Source organism: Stegastes partitus, unplaced genomic scaffold, assembly GCF_000690725.1.
Source record: "Stegastes partitus isolate 25-593 unplaced genomic scaffold, Stegastes_partitus-1.0.2 Scaffold872, whole genome shotgun sequence".
Lineage (NCBI taxonomy): Eukaryota > Metazoa > Chordata > Actinopteri > Pomacentridae > Stegastes > Stegastes partitus.
This window is the reverse complement of record NW_007578603.1, coordinates 34,588-60,354: the sequence shown is the minus strand read 5'-3', so window position 1 is coordinate 60,354 and position 25,767 is coordinate 34,588. Positions and strand designations below refer to the sequence as shown.

The 25,767-nt window shown below is 41.0% G+C and overlaps 1 protein-coding gene across 1 annotated transcript in view; it reads left to right on the top strand.

Moving 5' to 3' along the window:
• The first annotated feature begins 12,556 nt into the window (after positions 1-12,556).
• Positions 12,557-25,767, top strand: part of eppk1 (epiplakin 1) — a 15,900-nt gene continuing 2,689 nt past the window's right edge. The window contains exons 1-3 of the mRNA XM_008293312.1: positions 12,557-12,702; positions 19,066-19,189; positions 20,821-25,744. Coding sequence (XP_008291534.1) covers positions 20,835-25,744 — 4,910 coding nt within the window. The 5' untranslated portion in view covers positions 12,557-12,702; positions 19,066-19,189; positions 20,821-20,834. The remainder of the gene's footprint in view (positions 12,703-19,065; positions 19,190-20,820; positions 25,745-25,767) is intronic.

The window sequence follows — 25,767 nt, the reverse complement described above, 5'->3', positions numbered from 1 at the left end:
GTTTATTTGTTGATGTAGTCCGTCTTGTTTGTTTTTAATTGTACATAAAAGCCACATATTGTACGCTTGAATATAGAAATAAGACAGTTGTTATTATTATTATGTACAATCATTAATAATTTGTGGTATTGCACAGGGTGAGGCTCATTCTTTTCTAAAAGTTACATCACACATTAAACTGTGTTCTGATTATATGTTTTAATATAAGAGCTTAAGGACACACTGAAATAAAAGACAGATTTTCATCCAGGGTGAACATTGGCTAGAGTTTAGTTCTGAGTGCTGACTGTGACGGTTTTTATGAGTTGTCCTCCTTTATACATTAAGTTTCACAGTGACGCAACAAGCCGTACTTTGCATCAGATTGGACAAAAACTAGACCTAACGTTATTTATTAGACAGTAAGTAGACACAGTTCTACGGTAATTAGACACCATATCCCTAAATCATCGGCCCACTTGTTTTGTTTCACTCAAATACATCACGTTGCTTTAAGATAAAGATGCTCTACGTCATTTACAGACTAATTTATGACTTTAGCTGTCGTGCAGTGGAGTTAAAGTATTTCTTCCTGAACTTTAGTCGGGTACAAATGCACAAATTGAATCAAATTTCTCATACAGTGCTTGAATAAATGTGCCAAGATGTTTCCAGTCACTTTAAATCATCCAGAGTAGCAGCGCTTAAAGGCGAGCAGCTGCTGTTCAGTAGTTCTCCAATATGTATATGGTGTTTGGGCCAGTTCCATCTCTAGGACCAGCGTTTGAAGAAAAGATGGAAAAGCTGCTCACTCATTAGTCAAACGCAGCTTTCCTGTATTCCCCAGCACTTCACCAGAGTGGAGGAAGATAGACGGCATTTTGCTTCAACTCTTTAGAGCCGATACTGGCTGTTCAAATTTGAGCAAAACACAGTTTAAGGACCTACAAGAAAGTCACATATTTTTGTGTTTACTCTATTTAAGGTTATCAAACACAACCCTCATGTATCAATGCAGAAAGCGTGGTGACTTCAAGCACCATTGAAATGTCAGCACTTTATGACAAAGTTAGAAAAGCAGATAAACTTATCAGAGTCAAATCACAAATTACATTTTTGAGACACACCTAAAAAAAACGAAACAAAAACAAAGCCAAAAGCGCGTCAACACAAGCTCAAATTTCTTAGTGAAGGAAATGTTTTTGCTTTTCTTCAGAATCTCCACCCTTGTTGATGCTCGGCGTGATGACAGGACAGGTGTCGGTGCTGGTGTGTTATCTTATCAGAGTAGCCATGAAGACACCTTGGAAGGACCTGTTTCTCAACCTGTCCAAGTCGCAGCCAGCCTCTCGTCGGCTCAGGTAGGCTTCAAGCCCCATGCGATCCACCACACGATAAAGTAGCTGATGGGTAGGACAGGTTCATGCAGAAGCTGGTTTCTTCTACATTTACGTGTTTTTCCGCAAACAAAACTAGCAAAACATACCAGTGTTAGCGGAAATGACACTGAGCAATGAGGAAAAGATAAGCTGTGCTCCTGTTAATGGTGGCAGTTTAATTCCTTTTGGAGTCAGGATATGAGTGGCTGAACCCCTTCAAATGCCAGTTTGTTTGCATGAAGCCACAGTTGTTGTTTATTGAAAAAAATATGGAAAATTATTAATTTTCTGGGGGTGCGCGATAGCTCACCACGCTAAGCTGGCCCCTTCCCGCACCGGGCAACGTTCCCGATGTGGAGACCCTGAGTTCGAATCCCGCTCAGGGCTGATAACACTTTGAGGGTGCCGCGATAGCTCACCGCGTTGAGCTAGCATCCCTCCGACGTCAGGCAAAATCCCCGAGGTCGAGGCCGGGAGTTCGAATCCCGCTCACGGCTGGACACACTTTTGCCTTCGCCCTTAGTCGGCTGGGATCGGCTCCAGCCTCCCCATGAGCACTGTTGCCTCGCAGCTAGAAGGTCGCTGGTTCGCGTCCCGGTGGGGGCACCAGGATCTTTCTGCGTGGGGTCTCCATGTTCTCCCCGTGCAGCGTGGGTTCTCTCCGGGTTCTCCGGCTTCCTCCCACAAGTCTAAAAACATGCTGAGGTTAATTGGTGATTCTAAATTGTCCGTAGGTGTGAATGTGAGTGTGCTTGGTTGTCTGTCTCTAAGTGTAGCCCTGTGATAGACTGGTTACCTGTCCAGGTGAACCTGCCTTCACCCTGAGTCAGCTGGGATAGACTCCAGCCCCCCATGACCCTAATGAGGATTAAGGTGTAGAGATGATGGATGGATGGATTTGTTTTCTGTATTTGTGCCAATAGGATAAAAATGTGATGATTCCAATCTGGAATTTGTCAATGATTTTTAACAACATTGTGTCGTTTTTCTTTTTTTTCATTTTCATTTTCATCATTTTTTACTCCAAATTACAAATTTTCGTCAAAAAGCTGCCTTAAAATGTCATATCTTAAAATGTGTTTTCCACCTTTAATGACTAATTTATTTTAGCCACCTTCAGTTTTGTCTATAACGACCAAACGTTCATTCATTTTCAGGATCTTAAAGTCTTGAAGATAAATGAATATTTGGTAATTATGATCAGGACGCGCAAACGTTAAGTCTTTCAGGGCAACACATTGCGTCCTTTGTAATGCTTTATTCTCTGGCAGTGGCAGAAGTGAAAGTTATCACGGCTACATAGGAGGGGTTATCTGTCATTCAAGCCTCTTCCAAAGAACCAAACATGATATGCCAAGTATCTGCAGAACAATCACCGGCTTCTGTGCCAACTGCTGCCTCCCTGGCTGCCCTTTCCTACTAATTTCTGATGTAGACACAGGATGTAAAGTCATATCTGACTGACTGTCACATTGAGAGCTTCTGTGATAAACTGTAATGATCGACTGATAAAAGGAGAGTCAGTCATGTGTGAATCATTAAAGTTAGTCGAGGTGAAAACGCTGGTCCTGGTGTGAAGTGCAGCCTCAGTGAAAACATGCTACTGAAGTGTTTGGTGCTGCTGAAATTAGCACAGCTGTAACTGTTTTGACTAAAAGGACAATAAAAACAGATGTTCTAGTCTTGATATGATGCAGAGAACTAAAGGTGATGCAGAGCGACGTATCCCAGGGAGCGACGCAGTCAGAACAGTGGTACATTTATTATTATAGCACTTTTAATTACGCTGCTACAAGATGAGCACCCTATTAAAAGATCTTAATAGAAATCACTATAGAATAATTGAAAGCACACGTGAGTCATATTTTCCGTCTCTGTAGATGCATTTCTGCAGAAGCGTTGGTGATGTTTTACATGAGCGTTATTTTGCGAGTAAACAGTTGCCCTGTACTCGACTAAACTGCTCCTTCGCTGTCTTCTGTTTTAAGTTGCCCAGAGCTGCTCCTTCTTATTGTTTTGCAGAATTAAATTGCACTTGCCAAGACAAACTCAAAAACAATGAGTTGCTAGAGTCAGTGCTGGATAAAAGTTTAGATTAGATGAGATTAGATATAACTTTATTGATCCCTTTGGTAGGGTACCTACCATTGTTATACTAGCAACAACACAACACCAACAAGACAGTACCTATACCTATAGACTGTGAATGCGGATGGAGTGGGTTCTGGAAATGATAAAGAAAGAACGGTATCACCAAAGGAATTCCCTGTAAACAAGAATCTGCACAAACAATACACAGTTTGGCATGTTGGCATCACACCCCACTGGGTTGCCTTACGGTGTCTGCCTTCCAAAATGACTTGAACAGAGAAAAAAAGAGCTGATTCAGTAAACCGGCAGGCGAAGCATCATGATAGAAATGCCAAGAAACTGTTTCCGACAAGTAATTTAATATGAAGTAGGCCTGTTTTCTCAGACGTTTTTATTAAGTTGGAAGTCGTCTAATAACTAAATAAAAAAGCAATGTTTCATTCAGTGATAAATAAACGGTCTGTTATGCCTGTTTGTGGTATTACAGATAGGTTTTGTCTTCACATAATGTCATAGAGAGCTTTTCTGCAAGCCAAAAAACTCCGGCTCAGGGAGTGTTGAGGAGCCTTCTGATCCAGTAAAGTATTACTAACAGCTGTTGGGAAACATGGGATGGTCAGGCCATGAAATATGATTGGGATATCCAGTGTGACATTTTTCAGTTACTCCTTATTCTTCTACGTATTTTACATACAAACTAGACGAAACCTGTTCCAGTCGATTTTCCCTGGAATCATCAAGTCAGCAGCACATCCATCAACATGAATCAGTCGGACATTCAGAACTGACGTGATTAGACTCGTTGACCTGGCAATCAATATACAACATCATTGAAATAGTGGTTCTGTGACGCCTAACTAGTTTTGAACGGAACATGTTCTTCTTAATTCCTACTGTAATAATTTAATTCCCCATAAACCACAAGGCTCCACAGCAGAGAGTGATGGAGCGACATGCTGAGCATCAGGTACAGGTATAGATAAAGGTGGTGTTGTTGTAAAAGAACCATAATGACAGTCAGAGTGGGGAAAAGAGGACAATAAATACTATAAATACTGCGAAAGTGAATCAGATTAAATTTACAGTGACTCAAGCTTTCGTGAATTAAACAATATCAACTTAATAATTTCATTTTGAAGACTTTATATTTGAAGTTTGAATGTAGCAGCTTCATTGTTTTGGTTTCAACATTTTTGTAGTTGTTTCCCCAAGTTTGAATGATTAAATACGGGGTGTAACAAGTAATTAAGTCAAGGACCATTGTGCTGCGTTAAAGCTGTGCATTCACCGTACAGGTTGGTAGGAGGCAGCTCAAGATGCAAAATCATATCGCTACATACGAGGTGTGTCAGAAAAGTTCCAGGACTGGTGTCACAAAAGATAGATTTCAAACTACAAAACTACAAGTTTTCCCCTTCAGACAATCAACCAGCTCGTCTACAAAGAGATCCTGCAGCGTTTGCTTTGTTCAGAAGAGGCTGCTTCACCATGACAACCTGCTCACAACGCCCTGAACATCAGACAGTTCCTGCCTGAGAAGAACATCTCCGTGCTGGAGCAACCTCCCTACTCACCCCACCTGGCTCCGTGGGATTGTTTCTTCTTCCTCAAGCTCAAGGGGGTCATCAAGGGAATCCGTGTAGAAGACGTGGATGACATCAAGATGGCTGTGATGATGGAGCTGAGGAGGATCCTGGAAGAATCCTTCCGGGAATGCATGGAGGTGTGAAGAGAAGGCTGGAGAAGTGTGTTAGACTCCAGGGGGATTACTACGAAGGGAAACACTTGTAGTTTGGATTTGAAATACGTCTTTTGTGACACCAGTCCTGAAACTTTTCTGACACACCTTGTAAGTTATTTAAAAAAAGCAAGAGCTGCAATAATGTGGTAACTTATTGCTACCTAACTAATACTACACCATTCAGATTAAAGGTTATTTTTCAGGTTAGAGCAAAATCTCCGTGTACGTCCCTGACTCTATCCTCAGCAGAAATATAAAAGCTCTGAACAAAAATCCCTTCTAACAATGACTCATTCTCACTAAATGCTGACCTTCCCACCATTTAAGTCTTTACTCGTCGTGATTGTGTTTCTGCTTTGATGTCAGTGAATGCCGGGTTTTCCTTCCTCAGAATGGGCCTTTGGGGGGTGACTAACCACAACAATCAGTAGAATCTGTAGCTCTGTGTACAGTAAAGGCAGTGAGTCGGTGTTGCCTTTTTTCGGCAGAGAACTTTGCCTTTTCCTGTTATTTCTCACCATTTGATAAACAAACATGATATTTTGCTTGAGTGAATGAAAAATCAAGTCACAAAACTGGTTTTAAAAAATGACTTTTTTTTTTTTAATTCTCAATTATTGTTATTACATTTGTTGTTGTTGTTGTTATTTTGGCGGAGGTGATTTTGCTTTGGTAAAACCTGTTTAAAGTGCCAGAATTCCTCTGTGCAGGACAAACCATGATAACATTATTTTACAGCGTAAGATGAACGCATTGATTAGCTTAGCTTATAGCATAAAGACGAGGCTAATCAGCGAGCCTGGCTCAGTGTGTAGGTGCCGTTATCCATCTATCAGCACCTTTAACGCTCTGTGATTGTCTACATGTCGCCAAGAACATGAAAACAAGTTGTTGAGGTTTTACTGTAGCTAATGTGCTAGACTGTTTGTCAGCTGTTTACATTGATGTCTTGGCATCATGTCAAACTATCTAGAGTTTATTTGAACATCTGTTCTGGTGCAATGAACTGGTCAAAATGTATCGATGTATACATGATAAAAAGAACGTATAATTCACTCTTTATATGTCGCATAAAGCTTCTTTTAACTAATAATATGTTCACTCAGCTCTCATTGTGCTGGACTAACTCTATCAACAACGTTTCTGGGCACCGACAAAATGTTAAACTACGACTTAAAAAGAGGACTTGGGGACCTTGTTAGGCATTTACTGTCTTGAAACCATACAAAGCCCCATTAGGAGTTTGTTGTGGATGCAAACAAAAAAAAAACATTTAGGCAGAAAGAAAGAGTTTGCTGTCATCTTTCAGGCATCTGAAGAGAAATGAAAGTGCTGTCAGTCTCCTCGACTACTGCTTGTCAAGAAAGTGAATTAATATTTTTACCAAACTGTTATAATAATAGTTCCTTCAACATGAGCACACATGACCTAAAATCCCCTGTGATTGTGCACTTCTTTGCTTCATTACAGGGCATCATGAAGCAGGTTTAACCGCCGTGACTGAAAGACAGTTGAGCATTTTTGACATGTGTAGCTGAGCAGTGAGCAAACGCCTCCCTATCAGGGTGATCGGCCAGAAGAAAAGCTGTCAGGACTTTTGTTGTTGTAATGCACATGAGAAAAAGCGAGGTGTGTCTAAGATAACACGGGCTGATAAAACCTGTCCAGTGTGGTCGTGGAATGCAGAACAGACCACAAGTTGCTTGAAGGCCCGTGGCCCGGATTACAGCAGCTCTGAAGGAGCTCAACAGCTAATGAGTGTTTCTAAGAATCACTTACAGAAAACTGGAAGCTAAAAATTAAGTTGTTAAACACTTTAAAAGCTCTTGATCCATTTGACTGACACCTGTCTACGTGCAAATAATGCGAACGCTGAAACGTTTTAGAAATGCTCGGCATGCATCCCCGGCATGAAGAAACTATCAGATGCTAACTTGCAAACGTTGGGTAATTTATATCATTGGCATAAATGCTGTAGTATTTCTTCAAATGACAAAAGCCACTGAACAGTAAGTCAACATTTCCACCAATGACTCTGAGCCTTAATTCTGAAAAACAGGTCCACACATATAAATAATCTCAAATAATAACCTCATTTCTTGTTTAAACAGCAATTTGAGAATTTGAAAAGGTCATGTACATGAATTCACTATCATTAATATCTCCAAAACCACTTAAATATTGTCCATTTCAACCAAGCAGTTTCTGAAATATACTGGCGGTTGTGATAATTCTGCAAATTACTAACATTTGCAACCAGCATCTTCTAATTACTGGGGAAACATGCTGTGTAATTGTGAGATAAAACTTTGAACTACCCATTACTTTTGGGGTCAACATAGGCCAATGCAGGTTGGCACAAAGGTGGTATGGGCTGTCCAGGCATGCACGTTTGAGTGTAGAAAGCCTTTGTTTGATTTCAGCGTAAACAGCTTTGAGGACAGTGCTACATTGTGAAGACGTTTTGGCTGCTCTTCAACACTTAAGACTGTGTTTGAAAGGTCAAAGTTGTAGTCCGCCTTCGCCTAGGGTTGGGTTTTTAAGTCACGATGGGGCAGTTATGCCGCTAATGGGTGTTGACAAATCTGCTAACAGACCCACTTGTGTGTGTGTTTTGTAGTCTTTCTGTGAATCACTTTCAGCCTTCAGAGTTGCGGGGCGGCATTTTTCTGAACCTGCATCACCTCACATCTCTGAGGAGCGAGGTCTGTGTGAGGAATAAGGGTTTATGGCTCGTATGCATGCACAGGGAGCGCAGGGTAAGGCGAGTCAACAGTCAGAACAAAAACACACAACCTCAGTAGTTTGCTTTTAGAAGCTTCCAAAAGAAAAGTGGACAGATATTAATGACGCGAGGCAGTCGGGGGCTGAGGAGAGAAGTGAGTCGGGTGTGTCGCTGACATGAACGGACAATGGAAACGCTATTTTAAAAAAAACATTCCTGGCTAAGTGCTTTGGTTTCAGGCAGACTGGAAGAGGGCTGAGCAATATCCTGCAGGACCGTCAACAAGGTGGAGGGCAAAAGGAAGAAATCTTTGTGCAATAAGTGGGCAATGAAAGACATATGACGAGGGTTACGTGGAGCAAACTGAAATGAAATGCTCTGGGTTTTTGTTTCTACAAGTAATAGAACCACAAAAAGAACTCAAACTAGACGTGTTTAGTTGGTGATTTTTTTTGTGTGCAATACTAAAAAGTCTGTTTGTACGTTTATGGCAACAGAATCAAAGCTGTCTTTTGAAAAGTGGTTTTTCTGATCATAGTATTTTCACACTTGCACACTTTCTGCAGATAGGTGTGGTTTCCAAATGGAACCTCAACTTGGCTAGTCGCAGCTTTTACTTGTAGCCCTTCAGTAATTCTGTGTTATGCAAAGTGGCAACGATCCAAGCGAAAGAAAATTCCTGAATACACATCAGGTTTCACCTATTCACTGATCTCTGTGTACTTATATTCCACACCGATGTGTTCGCAGCCTAAACTGAAACCTCAGATTCATATTTTAACAACAACGAATTAAATGCTGCGACAACAATATAACGTGAAAGGGTCAGTTGTAGTGGAAAACCCACAGAGAAACATCACCCAACACGGTAGAGGCTTTTAGGGCTTAGATATTATCAGAAATAGTTCTTCAGAAAGACAGACGTGATAAAATTGTGATAATCATGAGTATCTCTCCAGAGAGACATGTAGTTGGTCACATGAAAAATGCCACAAATGTTTGAGTTGCATGTAAACACTGAGCTAGAAAGAGAAGTACAATGGTGTGAATGTTGTCTTGTTGGTTTGGGAAAGTTGTAGATAATATGCAAAACGGATGGAAAGGTGCAAGGGGAGGAAGTTTCCAATCCTACTGTAGTGAGTCCAGCTTCAGTCTCTGTTAGCTGTGTTTTGGTTTTTTGGCCTGCAACCTTTCCAGTAGACTAAGATGGTGAACATGGAGAGGCTAAAAAAGAAGCATTTTTCCTCAGTGGTTGGTGGAAACCAAGCCCCAGTTTGTGCTCCTTGTGTCACCATTACATTTGAGTCACAGAGCTAAGATAGGATAAGACAAACGTTATTGATCCCTTTGGTACAGTGCCTTAGGGAAATTAAAAAAATAAGCTGAATGTCTGTGTCCTAAACACCTGCGTGAAGAACATTAAGCTCCTTGCTGGAGGAATGTTCATAACCGTTTTATGTTTTCTTGTGTGGTGAATAAATTAGCGAGAACAAGAAGAATCACACTTCTGGAAACAAGTTAAAACTCTTGCTTAATATTTTTCTTCTATGTCAAAGTCAACAAAACATACTTTTTTATCCAGATGGTTGACGATTGTGAAAATACTTTAATTTTAGAGTTAATATATTGTATGAACATCATGAACTAAGGCTGGTAGAGACCAAAACTAGAGCTAAAAGGAGAAAAAAAAAAAGGATTTGTTCATCAAGCAGTCAGAAAAACAACTCTCAATAAACACCAAATCTGCTCCATGAGTGCTAAATACACAAACAGGAAATTCTTTGCTTTGTCAGACACAGAAAGAAGTCCGGACAAAGCATAACCTCAGTGTGTTTCTGTTCCTTTTGTCCACGAATAGCATCGAAATGAGCACCTACGTTGTGCAGAGTTGATGACAACCAAATAATCTTTTCCAAACCTGCCCAGATCTGTGTTTTGCAGTTCAGCTGAAGCATGCAGGATGTTGGGCAAGTAAAATGGTAAAAGTTAAATACATAGCAAACAAATCCCCACAGGCCTTTTTCAGGTTTGTTGAACAAACATGTGTAACATAAAACTATCAACACGTATCACATGACAATACACTTCCAGAGAAAACTTCTTGGTATTTTCTTTAAAGCAATTCCTTAACCGTCACTATGAGAATTTTACAGCAGGACAAAAATATTTTTAAAAAGGGTGAAAATATGCAAAAACCTTTTCGTGCAAAGCTGTTGGTATTCTTATTGGAAAACACATGGAAGAAGACAAATACATTTGATAACGTGGGATGCAGCACAGTTTCCTGTACATGTGAGGACTGCTCAAGGTGTCCTCATCAGTCTGCACAGTGCAGCCTTTGGAGTGGACAGTTAACTCTTATCAGTCCACTGCATGCGTCAACATGTCCCTTTTCTGCATGCACCATTTCACATGGAGAACTTGAGCATTGTGACATTTCTCTAAGTAAACCGCAAATATGTCATCGCCTGATCATTATGTCAAGTTTGATGCGCATGTTGGTTCTCATCCCAAACATCCTCCTACTTTCTGACGAAGCAAGGCTGAGTTCATCCTCTGATTTCACTTAGTTTACACACTAAATTGTTTCTGTTTTGCTTTAAGCAACAAGCAGAATGTGAAAGTGGGCCCTGCCCTGTGATCTTTCAAGTATTGGTGTGGTTTCAGGTCAGGCATCGATGTGTTCCCACTTGTGGTCTAAAATTCCCACTGAGTTCACTTCTCGCAAATTGCCTTTTCTGCAGAAGCCTTCAGCCACCACGCCTGCATTTATGGCTGCATCATGAATTTGATGATGCCGGAAGGTAATTAAAAAAAACAGCAGCTTTGGCACAGGTGAGTAAAGCTCTCCGGCTGCCAGCAAAGATCAGGCTTTAGTTTTCGTAAAACGCCATGTGATACCCACAGTGACTAAAGCACCTGTCCACACTCGACTGGCATTTGACATTTAAAACATCCATTTGCCAGATTGTTCTTGGCTTGACAGGCATTAATTAAGAATTAAGAGGTTCCGGTTAAGTCTCATTTAAATGTAGAACTCTGCAAACAATCCTCTGTCACGCTTTTAGAAAATCAACTTTTCTTGTTGAAAAATGTGCTTCTTTTCAAAGCCCAGACACACATTTATTTTATTTGTAAAGTTTTATCGTCAGTAGTCCTGCAACGACTGATTACCTTAATGTATAAATTCGTTGTTAGTCCACCAATTCACGATTGTTTTCTCAAACAACTGATCACGTCTTTGCTCTTAAATGTAAGGAAATGTGGGAGAATGTTGTCAGTGTTTTCCAAAGCCCAGTTGTTTTGTGCACAACTCCATGATATTCAGTTTGCTGTCACAGAGGAGGAAAGAAATGATAAAATACACAAATTAAAGAGCTAAAATATTACTTACACTGATTTATCAGTTATGAAAATAGTTGATTCATTTAACAGTGTGACAGCTAATCGATTATTTGATTAATGTTGCAGCTCTGTCATGGGGTGAAGCTTCCTTAAACTTTTTTTTAAACTTATATTTTATAAGTGATGGATTTTTTTTTAATAATTGGCAGCCTTGTCAATCAATAAATAGTCAAAAATTAACGTGAAATGAACTCAGTAGCCGTTGTTCTGCGTTCAGCCCGTTCTGATTGTGGTCACGTGACATGGACCGCTCCAGTGACGTAGATTATCATCACCAACGTAACCTGACAGTCGTCTAACTGACCGCCTCCTCTGGTCACTGCAGTGTTAACTAATGAGAGCAGTGATGGTAGAACCTGGTACTACAGAACGTTTTCTAATGAGAACACAACATCGGCCCAGAAAACAGGTCGTACAGGTGCTGAGTCAGAAAATGCGTTAATTGGATGAATAATCTCAGAGGATAAATGTCCACCCTAAAAAAAATACATAAACAAAAAGCATGTTTTCTAAGTGACCACTTAAGTCCTTTTACGGTGCTCTCACAGGATTAAGTGTGACTTCCTCATCACCTGTTGTTGCGTTCACCTGGTTTTCACACCGTTGCATTAGTCAGTAACTGTTGGTGTCGTCACTGCAACGTGACTAATGTCTTTGCATCTGGTTTATGCGACGAATAACATCTGCTTTCTGTGCGATCTGTCTGAATTGTGATGCAGTTTGGTTTTTTTAATTGCTAATGACTGAAAAGCTGAGCACCTCCGACCTGTCGATTCCCTACTCGTTACGTCTGAAAACCTGCCAAACCTGAGGGGATTTCTCATTCAGAGACAAAGCTCCTTGCAAACACAACGTATCCGGCTCTGCTCGTCGCAACTCGACTGGTTAGATAAGGAAGATAAGCGCCTGCATCACTTTTTACTTCAAGTGTGTGAAGAGAGAAATCATTCACGGCGCATCAATAAAAGACAAAGAAGATTGAAGAACCTCAGAATAACCTTTGAGGCACAGAAGAGTTTGGTAAGTCACAACATCTTACTTTATCTTTACTTAGTAGTGTTCACTTAATAGATTCTCTCACCTTTAGTACAGTAAGAAAGACTAAATTTGCTGGCTGCTATTGTTTCAGAGTACAATGAACTCGCTCTGAGGAAGTCTACAGGAATTCCTGGCATCCTGAACCCAGTGCAGAGAGCTCTCCGGTCGCTTCGACTTCACAGCCTGAGCAGAGGGAGGCTGGTCCTCAGCCGGGGAGGGACTTAACAGCTGGACCTGCTCTATATCTGACAAGACACAACTGAGCACCTCTGAGATGTTGGGATGTCTCCAACCAGCTGAGATCAAACACTGACCAGCGCTGAGTTTCATTCCAAGACACTCGGGTAAGAGCACATTTTATGTTTTTATGATTGGTGGGGAAAAATTAAGTCATTTGTTTAATTTCTCTCTGGATAAAATGCTTCTAAAGTGAAAGCTTTCTCTGTGACTAAAAGTCTAATTTAATTCCATCTAAATGCATATTTAACTCTGTAGCTTGCTTACTTTGGAAAGAGTCTTGTCAAAGTAAAAGTGAGGAAATAACTGTATTCTGCACTGTCAGCCAACACCCTCTGATAAAAAGGCAAAGCTTACATTCCTCACAGATTACCTCTGACCGCATTTGTAGAAATACTACTCTACCCAAAGTAGGCCTGTATGTCACTTTACAGACTTTCCACAAGTCTGAACACAGTGTCTACATCACCCGCTGGGCACTTTGCTCAATCACAATCCAAGATTTTCCAGTTGCAGCTACAAAAATTGTTATGTAACACTCAATACGATTATATGGCCTCATTCATTCTTGTGATTTACTGCTGAGGGGGTGTCAGGAACGCACCGCAATGATAAAAAAACCCGATATATGTCACAGAAGCAGGTATTTCTTACTGTATAGGACCCAAAGTTAAGATCACATTTACAGTTCTATAGCTTCAGGCACAAAAGCAGAGTCCTTATCAGCCCGTAAATCTTCTTGACATTCAGACAGATTCTTGGCGCACCAAAGTTAGAAACCGCATAACTCATTCAGACAAGTAGGTGAACTTTAACAGTGCATTAAACACGTGTCAAAGTCATTTTTACAGTCTGTGAGAAAATTTTACTTTTTTTTTTTTGCACCGCGGCAAATAAGTAAATTAGTTTCACTTTCTAATGAAAGCAGCGTTAAAAAAGTGTTTCGCAAAATCGTCAGTCGTTGCTGTCAGAAAATAATCATTTAAATCAGACTTGCTGTTTAGGCTGAAAGAATAATCGGTTGTGACTCGTTAAGAATCGGAGCTGCAGTCATCAGTTGAGTTGTAGGATGTTTATTGACTTATTTGATAAACAGTTTCATCTTTCCTGCTTCTAAAATGTGACAATTTTTCTCATTTCACATCAGAATAATTCATATATTTTGTCAGTTTTGGACAGTTAGTCCAACAAATAACATAAAGTAGACAAAACCCGAAGCTGGATGGACAGTTTACACAGTTGTTTTAATGTTTTATTGACCAATCAGCTAATCAATGGGAGAGTAATCACAAGTTTCAGTCATAAATAGATTATAAACACATAATGGGTTATAACTAGTGTTACTGTAAAGTGTAATGCAATCCAATACCGTGCTGCATTTAGGTCGACTTTTATGACGCCTATAATCAGTTTAAACGACCACACAGCGGTTAAGTCAGCTAAACATTTGGGTGCTAAGGTCACAGTTATTGTACCGGACTGCATTGTATTCAGAGGTGTGTGTGTGTGTGTTAAACGCTGCAGCCCTCATGTATGTACATAGGAGTTACAAAAGGTCAGAAACACGTCTTCACGCTGCCTTTAACTAACAAACATGTCACGGAGTTTATTCCAGCAATGTCACCAGAAGCATTCTGAGTACATTTCTCTGGACATGACAGCCTCGTTTTTATATTTTTATATCTATATTAACTAAATTGTATATCACACGCTAATCTTTCCTCTTCCTCATTTGCACTGGCTCCTTTATTCAGAGATTGCAAAAGCACTCACATTCTTTAAGTAGAAGTAGAGATACTTGTGTAAAAGTAGAAGTACTGACTCAACTCCTTTAATTAAGTAAAAGTAAAAAAGTACAGGTTCAGAAATTTACTGAAGTACAAAAGTAAAAATGAAGTTTTAGCTTCGATGATACACGATGCCTCTTTTGATGACTCTGCAAAACGTAGAAAGTTTTAGGCACGCAAAATAGGATTGTTTTCATCCTTAAAGAACCTGCGCAGTGAGTAAAAAATCCCTGGACAGGTTTCCATTTCAGCAACATTATAAACATTACAATCAACATGGAAGCACTCATCTCTTTAAGACCACCCAAGTCGTTCATTAAGCCTCAGCAGAAGCTGGTTCTCAAAGTTCTCTGAATGAAGACGGGCACTTTTGGGTCTGAAAATCAGTCTTGCAGTGTTAAACAGCCTCTGGCAGGCAGCTGAGGCAGGCAGGGCTGTGTTGAGCTTCACTGCTGGGAAAGATGAAGACGTTTGTTGTTACGTCTTTTACATCACGTCGTCATCCGCGGAGGTTGAAACAAGCAACGAGCCAGTTTTGAGAATGTAAGGAGTAGAAAGTCCAGATATTTGTGTTCAAATGTAGGGAGTGAAAATAAAAAGTCGTCAGAAAAAGTAATACTCAAGTACAGATACCTGCAAAATCTACTTAAATACAGTAACAAAGTATCTGTCCTTCATTACTTCTCACCTCTGCCTTTATTCCATACTGTGTTAGGTCATATTTTTGTCCTTATATTCTTGTGTGTGTTGGGTTTTCTATGTCATGTGCTCTGAATACTCGCCTGCCTGCCTCATACAGATGTAAAGCAGAGCTGCTGTAGCTGATTGCACATGTGTACCTGTAGGTGTGGCGTTCATGGAGCACACCAGAGGACACTCCCCCACATTTTTCTCCAAGTGACGAAATAGAGTATTCATTGTTCACGTTGTCCAGCTGAAATCCAAATTATGTTTTTCAGCGCTCGATTGTATTGAAGTGTTTGAACAAATGCAACGGTGAGCTCGCACACCAAGTAACACACGAGAAAACATTCCACCTTGAAAGTTTTCAGCAGATTCAGTTATTTTTCTACCAAGTCAGTGCACAGCTGGTTTCATTCCTCATGCGCTCCTTTATTTCTCGGTGACACATTTGCAAAAGAAAGTTTACAAAGCGGCCTGTTGAACTCGGACGACGTGTGCTGCGTCCACAAAGCCTGCAGGAAATGAAAGCTTTCTCTGTCACAGTTTCAAAGCCGCCTGTTAGATAACCCTGACCTGCACTGCAACTCTTCTCCCAACGGATGCTCGAAATGCAGCTTGGTTTGCTCGGCGGAGCTAAATGAAATCATTTAAAACCATAGTGCTGTTGTTTGATAGCTTGATGTTTCGCTCTCAGGATGATGAACCTGTTCAGAAAGTCAGTCTGACTTGTGGTCATGTGGTCAGCTACAGTTGACTGATGTATGCAAACATTCCAGAGAAGCAACAGGAGCCATAACCTGACCATGAACATGTTCTAGGTGTGCTCTGGTGCTTGGACAAACAGCACTACACCTGTGTGTACCTAACAAAGTGGCCCATGAGTGCACTTATTGCTACTTAGGGCGAAAACAGGTGTTCAATTTTTATTTAACAACAAAGAACAATCCAGAAATAGGTGTTATACATGTTATATACACATCTGCTGTTGTGTTTAAACACCGACTGTGTTTAAGTACATTTACACAGTCCTGTGTGTTGAACTTGACGGTGGCGGATTTACCCGTAAGTCCTGCAAACAGTGACGCTCTGTGAACACTGTGTGCAGGTAAACTCTGAAGCTTTATGCAGCTAATGCATTTGACTTCATGGCCTGATAAGCAAACTCACATGGTGCAATAAATGTAAAGTAAATGTTCAACATCATTGAAGACATTCAAACATTGACCAAGTCAGACAGCTGTGTCAGGCTGAGATACCGAAGCGCCGCAGAACTGCTGCTGCTGCTGGACAAACCCACACAGGTTGTAGTTTGTGTTGCTTGGCCTGTAGCGTCTCTTAGCTAGTTAAACATACCCCTAGTCCAGCATTTTCCAACTAAATTTCCTCAATAAACAACACATGGAAATAATCATGTTCCCAGTAGAGCCTTGTCCCAGATCCAGATTTATTCTCTCAGTTGTGGCTGAGATCTCTCCACACCCTTTTTCCCCCGAGACTGATTACGTTTGCTCCTCCGGGCGACGCTGACATCACGTACAGCACAATAGAGTCACGCATCACCTGAACATCTGCAGAACAGTCACTGTTTTTTTACGCAACAATACACTCCTCACATTTTTTAATGCACCTGTAATAGACGTTTTCAAACTGGAATGTTGTGGAGATCTTTGTAAATGTTTTTTCAGCACAGTAGCTTCTCCTGAGAGGAAACACTTTACTTTCTGTTTTTATTAGTCCAAGGTTGGTTAACTATGAGTGGTATATCTTCTGACTTTACTGATTAACAGTGCAGTGAATGGACAGATGCAGATTGTGAATATGAAGTTAGACTGTGGAGTTTCTGTTTGAGATGTCCCTGCTTTAGGTCCAATTTTATTTTACATTTCCATTTAAATGAAACACATTCTTCTCTTCTTTATAAAGCTCCATGTGATTTAAACAACCTGCCACGTTCACTTTTACTGTTAGGTCCTTTTATTACTTTAAGGCTCCTCTTTTCACTTACTGGCAGACCTGCGCTTACGGCTGAGCAAAGTTGAAATACTTTGTCCGTAATGTGTAGTTGCATGTTGATGTAGGCACAGAGCTTTGTGTGGATGTGTGCACATTTAGGCATTTAGTTTTTAAAACTGTTTGGGTCTCGTCCACACAAATACAGATATTTAGCAGAATCAGCGCTTTCCCTAACGATGACGCTGTCACCGGTGTTCCTTCATCCTCAGCATCCACAGTGTTAAGTCAGTTTCCTTGTGTTTGATGCATCGTTCAGGTTGTTATATTACACTTGATATTATTAGGTACAAGTCAAGACTTCTGTCTACACGCAAGTGCAGTTTGTGTGAAAACAGCTCGTTTAAAACTCCTTCCAGAGTGAAGATAATCCAGATCTCTGTTTGCAGTGCTTCAGTGTAGACAGGGAGCTTTTATTACGTGTGGCAATTTAGTGCAATGTGGTTGAAATAGTGCTGGTGCTAACCATGCTAACAGGAATTTTAACTGTTTACACATACCGTAATTTCTGGACAATTGAGCACACCTGAATATAAGCCGCACCCACTAACTTTAAAAAGAAAATCTTTGTACATATACAGGCCGCACTTGTCTCTAAGCTGCAGGTGTCCACGTCGTAGCATGAGATATTTACACAGAAAGATGTTTTAACTTTTATTTAAACACATACTGGTAACATACACAAATACGTAGATGCTTTTTTTCTTAACAGCGCCTGTAACGCGGCTGGTTAAGGAAATAAAAACTCCAGCAGCCTACCAGTAAAAGTCACTGATCGCTATCTTCATCTTCCTCCTGCACTAAAACCACTAAAGTCGTCTTCTTCAGTGTCTTCAGGAGCTGAACAGAATCAGAATCACTTCGTCACTTCCTCAGTCTCTCTGTCGTCGTCGCTCTCAACGTCACTTTGGTCTCGAGGCGAATTCGTAAAACTCGTAAAAATCCATAAATTAGCCGCATCATTGTTTTAGCAGTGTGTGAAAAAAAGGAGCGGCTTATAGTCCGGAAATTACAGTAAATGCAGCATGTTCCACTGTATTTACGAGCAGATGAATCACAATCAATCACCCACGCAGGATTCTGCATGTCCTTTATGCACCCTTGTTGGGAGCCTGCTGGCATCATTTTTAGTTTCTCTTTCAGGTGTGGTTGGCCAACATGGTTTTAGGGTTATGGTTATATTGCCGCTTGTTAGTAATCTTCACAGCACTTCAATTGTTTTATGTGTTTTCATGTTGACCGAGATTTTTTTTCTTTTGAGAATAAAGAAGGAAAGGTCTCAGTGTATGTGTTTTTGCATTTTAGGAAGTGAGTGGGTGTGAGATCAGGTAGACCAGGGAGAGCTTCATGTTCCTGTACATCTAAGTGCATCCGTGCTGTTCAGCTTTATGTACTTGTGTTGTTGTATATTTGTGTTAGTATACTCCTTGGTGGTGATATGGTGATAGTATTTGCCTTCAAATAGCTTTAAGTTGATCATTTTATGCCTCACTGAATATCTATCAGCTTGTTTTTACTGCTGTGTGTTTTGTGTTTTTTTTTCTTTGCATACACCACTGCAAGTTATACTGGTTATCCAAAATTCATCCTGTTTGGAAACTTTGCTGTCTGCACCAGAACAATCTGTGTATTTTATTATTTATTAGTGTTTGGTTGCGTAGTGTAGGGATTGTGAGGAATATTTACTTTTGCATAGCATTTGTACTTGCAATTGTTTCTGTTTTAAGTATTCCCATGCTTGTTGTTGCAACACTGGGCGTCTGTCTGTTCCAGTTTCGACACATTACGTCGTGTCATGCCAAAGTAAATACATGATGCTTGAGAAACATGTTCATAAGTTAGCAGACAGTTCAATTCTTTTATCAAGAAAAATGTAACCTCGATTACAGTTTTGTTTTTTGCCTCTTTTTGATCACACATCATAAATTTCCCTTGATAAAGACACACGTAGCCAAGATAAAGACCCAGTTTGTTGTCTTATCTCTACAGGGACGGAGTTGGAAAGCCCGGAAGTTCACACCGTAAAAGCTCGAACACCTTTGGTCTTTGTTCAGGATTTTGGAACGACCGGAAGGATCTGAAGCTGCCCACGGAGTCATATCACATCTGAAAGGTTTGATATGACCATGATAAGACTAATCATGTACTGTAAAACCCATCATCGGGTGTCATTCAAGTTCAATCTGTGAAAAGGAAACTGAAAGTCTTTACCACTGCCATTTCTTGAGACTGGTAATATTTGAGGAAGTCAGTTAAGTTGAATGAAACAAGATTTATCTTTTGTATTTTCCGGAAACCTAGTGGGCTGACCTTGAATACCATCCATTTATACAGTTTGCCTTCAGTATTGTTCCGTCAATATTGTAAACATCCACTGGCCACTTTATTAGGTACACCTGTGGAGTTTATTGCAATCCAGTACAACAGCTTTTCTATACTTTTCCTTGTTTTACAAAGCTTCTATATTTTCAGTTCTTGTAGAAATCACAAAGGTTACCACCGTCTGCAACCTCAATAATAAACTTAAGGAATAAACTTGTAGAAGCTTTCAAAAGTACAATTAATGGCAGAGACATTTTACTAGGCTACATTATATTTCACAGGAATACCTGAGTAGCTATCCATCCATCATCTGTACACCGCTTAGTCCTCACTAGGGTCATGGGGGGCTGGAGTCTATCCCAGCCGACACCCTGCACACCTACTGACAATTTAGAATCACCAATTACCCCCAGCATGTTTCTGGGCTGTGGGAGGAAGCCGGAGAACCCGGAGAGAACCCACGCTGCACGGGGAGAACATGCAAATTCCACACAGAAAGATACTGGGTGTCCTCACTGGGACACGAACCAGCGACCTTCTTGCTGCGAGGCAACGGTGCTAACCACCGAGCCACCTTGCAGCCCCCTGAGTAGCCAGTGAATGTTTATTCCAATTAGATTAGTCACAATTAACATAATCAATAGTGTCAAATATGTAGACTTATTCAGATAACACATTATGAGGGAAAACCAAAGATATGTTAAACAACTGTAAGAGAATGTATACGCATTAAAAAGAAATGCTGTCCTGCTTGGAGAAAGTCTAAATAATTTGCATTTGAAAAATACTTTGACAAATTCGCAAAAAAATACAAGGAAGACTGCCACGTTATTTTGTGTATTCACAAGTACAAATACGGGGATGCAAAGTGCACACATGTTTTTGCTGAAACTGTTTTACAGCTGTCTGTTGTAGTTATCAGTGTTGTTAAACTTTATTGGGTTGTGCATCTCACTGTATTACACCACGCAAATTAAGTAGGGCCATAAACCGCACCTTCCAAAATGGTCGGAATCAAAAGTATGATAAACTGCTGGATTAGTTGTTGCACAATATTAGATTGTACTAGTTTTCATAAACTAGCAAATGAGTGTATTTTGCCGGGACAACGCCTGGATCTTAGACACATTATAGCAAGTGCTGGTGTAAAATAACACTGATAAATACATAATAAGGGACGAAGATGTGATAAAACTTTATTAATCCTAAAGGAAGTTCTTTTTCCAGATATTGCTCAGAAAACAAAGCTATGTAACGTGAATTATTGCAGTACAATACATTAGTAGAAGAAGTAATAAGTAATTGCATATTGTTATTGTCTATTATATCAACAGTATACGAAATGATGTTGTTGATGTAGAGTATGCTTAACATTACTGACAATTTTCAAACTAATTCAAGTAACTTTTTCTGTTAACACAGCACTCTAGGTCAAGATGCTTTCCAACGGTCATGACACGGGGGCCAAGCAAAATGGCTGCACAGAAGTCCACGGACCTGTGGCTGGCATATTTCTGGAGAAGTCAAAGGAAAAGATGACAATATATCAAGCAATGAAAAAACGTTTGCTTAAGCCAGGAACAGCCTTGGCGCTGCTTGAAGCGCAAGCCGCCACAGGAGGCATCGTAGACCCAATAAACAACAGAATACTTCCCATTGCAGACGCTGTTAAAGAGGGAATAGTTGGGCCAGAGATGAAAGAGAAACTCCTCACAGCAGAGAAAGCCATCAGTGGGTACGTAGACCCCTACACCAACCAAATGATATCTGTATTCCAAGCGATCCAGAAAGATTTAGTCCCAAGAGATTACGGATTGAGGCTGTTAGAGGCACAGATAGCCACGCGAGGCCTGTTTGATCCTGTTGAGAAAACAAATCTGTCGGTTGAATCTGCGATTCAGAAAGGTTACTATGAGAAAGGTTTGCTCAATGACCAGATGTCAGAACTCAAAGTGTTCTACAATCCAAGCTTACAAGAAAATCTGAGCTACCGACACCTTGTGGAGAACTGCACTGTGGAGCCGGACACAGGCCTTCTGCTACTTCCTGTTTGCATCACCTTCAAAGGTCTGCGAAGAGGTATTTCCTCCACTGAACTCCTCGAATCAAAGATCATTGACAAACAAACATATGATGATCTACAGAAGGGGAAGACGACAACACAGGATGTAATGCTGATGGAGACAGTGAAAGAATACCTGGAAGGCAAAGGCAGCATCGCAGGTATTGCCGTGCTGTCGTCCAGCAAGAGAATGAGCATTTATCAAGCCATGAAGCAAAGAATACTGATGCCTGGAACAGCACTGGTTCTACTGGAGGCACAAGCTGCTACTGGGTTCATGATTGATCCAGTGGAAAATAAAAGGTTTACTGTGGATGAAGCTGTCAAGAACAAGCTTGTTGGCCCAGAATATCATGCCAAGCTGCGTTCTGCTGAGCGAGCAGTGACTGGGTACAAAGACCCATATTCAGGTGAAACAATATCCCTGTTTCAAGCACTGTCAAAAGACCTCATTGTTCAGGAACACGGGATCCGTCTTCTCGAAGCACAAATTGCTACAGGTGGAATAATAGACCCAGTCAACAGTCACAGACTTCCCACAGAAGTGGCCTTCAAGAGAGGTTACTTCAATGAAGAGATGAACGCCATACTAAACGATTCAGGCGATGACACAAAGGGGTTTTTCGACCCAAACACAGAAGACAATCTAACCTATCTTGAGTTGATGGAACGGTGCGTCACTGATCCTTCGACTGGGCTGTGCCTCCTCCCTCTCACTGATAAGTCAGACAGGCGGAATTTCAGCTTCATTGATTACCAAACTAAGGAGGCTTTCCTACAGGAGAAGGTCAAGGTGATGTCTGGAAAGTACATTGGATTGACAGTCTCTCTGTGGGAACTGCTGATGTCCGAATACTTTGATGAAAACCAGAGGACAGAGATCTTTCAAAAATACAGAGAAGGGAAACTCAGTATCAAGGTGATCGTTACAACAGTTCTGGAAGTGATAGAAAAGTCTGTGAAAACAACTGAAGTCGTCTTTGAGGGTATTAGAGAAACGGTTACAGCCAAACAGCTCGTGGAGGCAGATATCATCAGTGAGACAGTTCTGGAGGACCTGAAAAAGGGAAAAACCTCTGTGAAAAAAGTGATAGAAGATGAAAATCTTAACATGTACTTAAAGGGGAAGGGCTGCATTGCAGGCATTCTGCTTCCTGATTCTCGAATCATGACCATCTACCAGGCCAGGCAGAAAGGAAAGCTGATGCCAGGAACTGCTCTGATTCTACTGGAGGCACAGGCAGCAACCGGGTTCATCATTGACCCTATTGGAAACAGAAAATTTTCAGTCGATGATGCCGTTAAAGCAAAGATTGTTGGCCCTGACGTCTGTCAAAAGTTGCGTTCAGCAGAGAGAGCGGTCATCGGATACAAAGATCCATATGATGGCAAAATAATCTCTTTGTTCCAAGCAATGCAAAAAGACCTCATCCTGAAGGATCATGGAATTCGACTCCTAGAGGCACAGATCGCCACCGGCGGAATCATCGACCCAGTAAACAGCCATCGCATTCCTGTCCATGTGGCCTATAAGAGGGAGTACTTTAATGAAGAAATGAATCAGATCCTGGATGATCCAAGTGACGACACCAAGGGATTCTTTGATCCTAACACCCTTGAAAACCTGACATACCTACAGCTCATGGAGAGATGCGTGACAGATCCCAGTACAGGCCTGTGCCTCTTGCCTCTTAAAAGCAAGAGCAAAAAAATCAACATAGATGATCACATGAGGGAAACATTCCAAACAACAACAGTTACTGTCAAGTATGGCAGATTCAAGGGCAAGCACACAACACTGTGGGATCTTATCAATTCAGAGTATCTGTCTGAGGACAAACGACAGGAGTTTTTCAAACTCTTCAAGTCAAGGAAAATCACAATTGAGCAACTAATTGTCGCCATTGTAGAGATTGTTGAGAGCAAGGAGATAAAACAGCAAGCAGGGCTGAACTTTGAAGGCCTCAGAGGAGAAGTCTCTGTTGTGGATCTTTTGGACCTTGGAATTGTGGATGAAAAAACGTACAACTGTTTGGTCGATGGAAAGATGACAAGCACCGAAGTGATGAAAATTGACAGTGTGAGAACTTACTTACAAGGGACAAGCTGTGTAGCTGGATTGATACTACAACCCTCCAATCAGAAACTTAGCATCTACGAGGGACAAAGAGCTGGCATTCTTACACCTGGCACTGCCCTTTGCCTCCTTGAAGCACAAGCGGCTACAGGGTTCATTGTTGATCCTGTGAATAACAAAAAACTCACAGTGGAACAAGCTCTTAGAGAAAAGGTCATTGGTCCACAGATGTACGAGAAGCTTCTGTCTGCAGAGAGGGCTGTCACTGGTTACACAGATCCATACACAGGTCAAAAGATCTCACTTTTCCAAGCTTTGACAAAGGATCTTATCGTCAGGCAGCATGGCATCCGTCTACTTGAGGCGCAGATTGCAACAGGTGGTATCATTGATCCCTTGAAGTGCCTTCACTTACCCCTTGAGGTTGCATACAGGAAAGGATATTTTGATGCAGAACTTAATCAAATCCTGACAGACCCAACTGATGACACAAAGGGCTTTTTTGACCCAAAGACAAAAGAGAATCTGACATACATGGACATGTTGGGCAGATGTGTGAAAGATAAGGAAACTGGACTGTGTCTCCTGACATTGAATGACAAACCAAAGGCTTCAGCAACAAAGGAAAAAACCTACACTGACACAGAGATAAAGCAAGAGTTAGAAAAAACAACTGTGAACATATCTGTAGGATGCTATTCAGGAAAATCTATTTCTTTGTGGGAGTTGATCCACTCTCGATACTTCACTGATGATCAGCGGCTTGACTTCATTGAAAAATACAGAACAAGGCAGATCACCACACAAACCATAATCACAGTAGTGATGACCACGGTTGAAAAACTGGAGAGTGACACTCCCAAAATGATAATGGGCCTGAGAAAGCAAGTCTCTGCACAGCAACTACTGGATTGTGATATCATTGATGCAGAAACATTCAAGCAGGTGAAAGATGGAAAACTCACCACAGAAACAGTAACCAAAGGTGAATCTGTGACAGGATACCTGAAAGGAACCAGAAGCATTGCTGGAATTAAAGTTCACCCATCCCAGAAAGTAATGAGCATATATGAAGCAAAAAAGGAAGATCTGTTGACACCTGGCATTGCACTTGTGCTGCTGGAAGCACAGGCTGCAACAGGATGGGTCATCGATCCTGTCAAAAACAAGTTCTATGCTGTTGATGAGGCTGCAAAAGAGAGAGTAATTGGACCAGATGTACATGAGCAACTTCTCTTAGCCGAACGAGCTGTCACTGGCTATAAAGATCCATACACAGACGCAACAATATCACTCTTTGAAGCCATGAATGAACAGCTGATACAAAGAAACAATGGCCTTCGGCTTCTTGAGGCACAAATGGCAACCGGAGGCATCGTTGATCCAAATCAGAGCCACAGGTTACCGGTTCATGTTGCTATTAAAAAGGGGTATCTGAATGAAGAAGTTCACAAACTCTTGTTGAACCCCACTGACGAGGCAAAGGGATTCTTCGACCCAAACACCAAAGAAAACCTCTCTTACCTTCAGCTGATCAATCGATGTGAGAAAGATCCTACAACTGGGCTGCTTCTCCTACCACTGCATACAGAGGAATCTCATGTATTTCACACAGATGAACAAATCGAACTTGCACTGAAAAACAAAACTATCACCATGAATGCAGGGAAATTTAAAAACAAAGATATGACAGTGTGGGAAGTGCTACTCTCTGAATACATATCAGAACAAAAAAGGGAGCAGCTCATACAACAATACAGAACTGGAGCCATGAAAATAGAGGAGATCATTGAAATACTGACAGTCATTGTTACAGAGGTGTCATCCAAAGAAAGAAAGTTCAAAGGACTAAGAAAGCAGGTCTCAGCCAGTGAGTTATTTGAGTCAAAAATTATCTCAAAGGAGCTTTTTACCCAAATTGTACAAGGAGAAGTGACTGAAGAAAATGCTGGCAAGATGGAACAAATTCAGAAATACCTTGGAGCTACAAACTGTATAGCAGGTGTCAGAGTTGAATCTACAAAGAAGGTAATGAGCATCTACGAAGCCAAAAGCAAAAATCTCCTGACTCCCGGAACCTCTCTGATTCTGCTGGAGGCCCAAGCTGCCACCGGCTTTGTCATCGACCCGGTGAAGAACAAGAAGCTTTCTGTGGAGGAAGCTGTGGCTCAACGAGTGGTTGGCAGTGAGTGGAAAAACAAACTTCTGTCAGCAGAAAGAGCCGTTACAG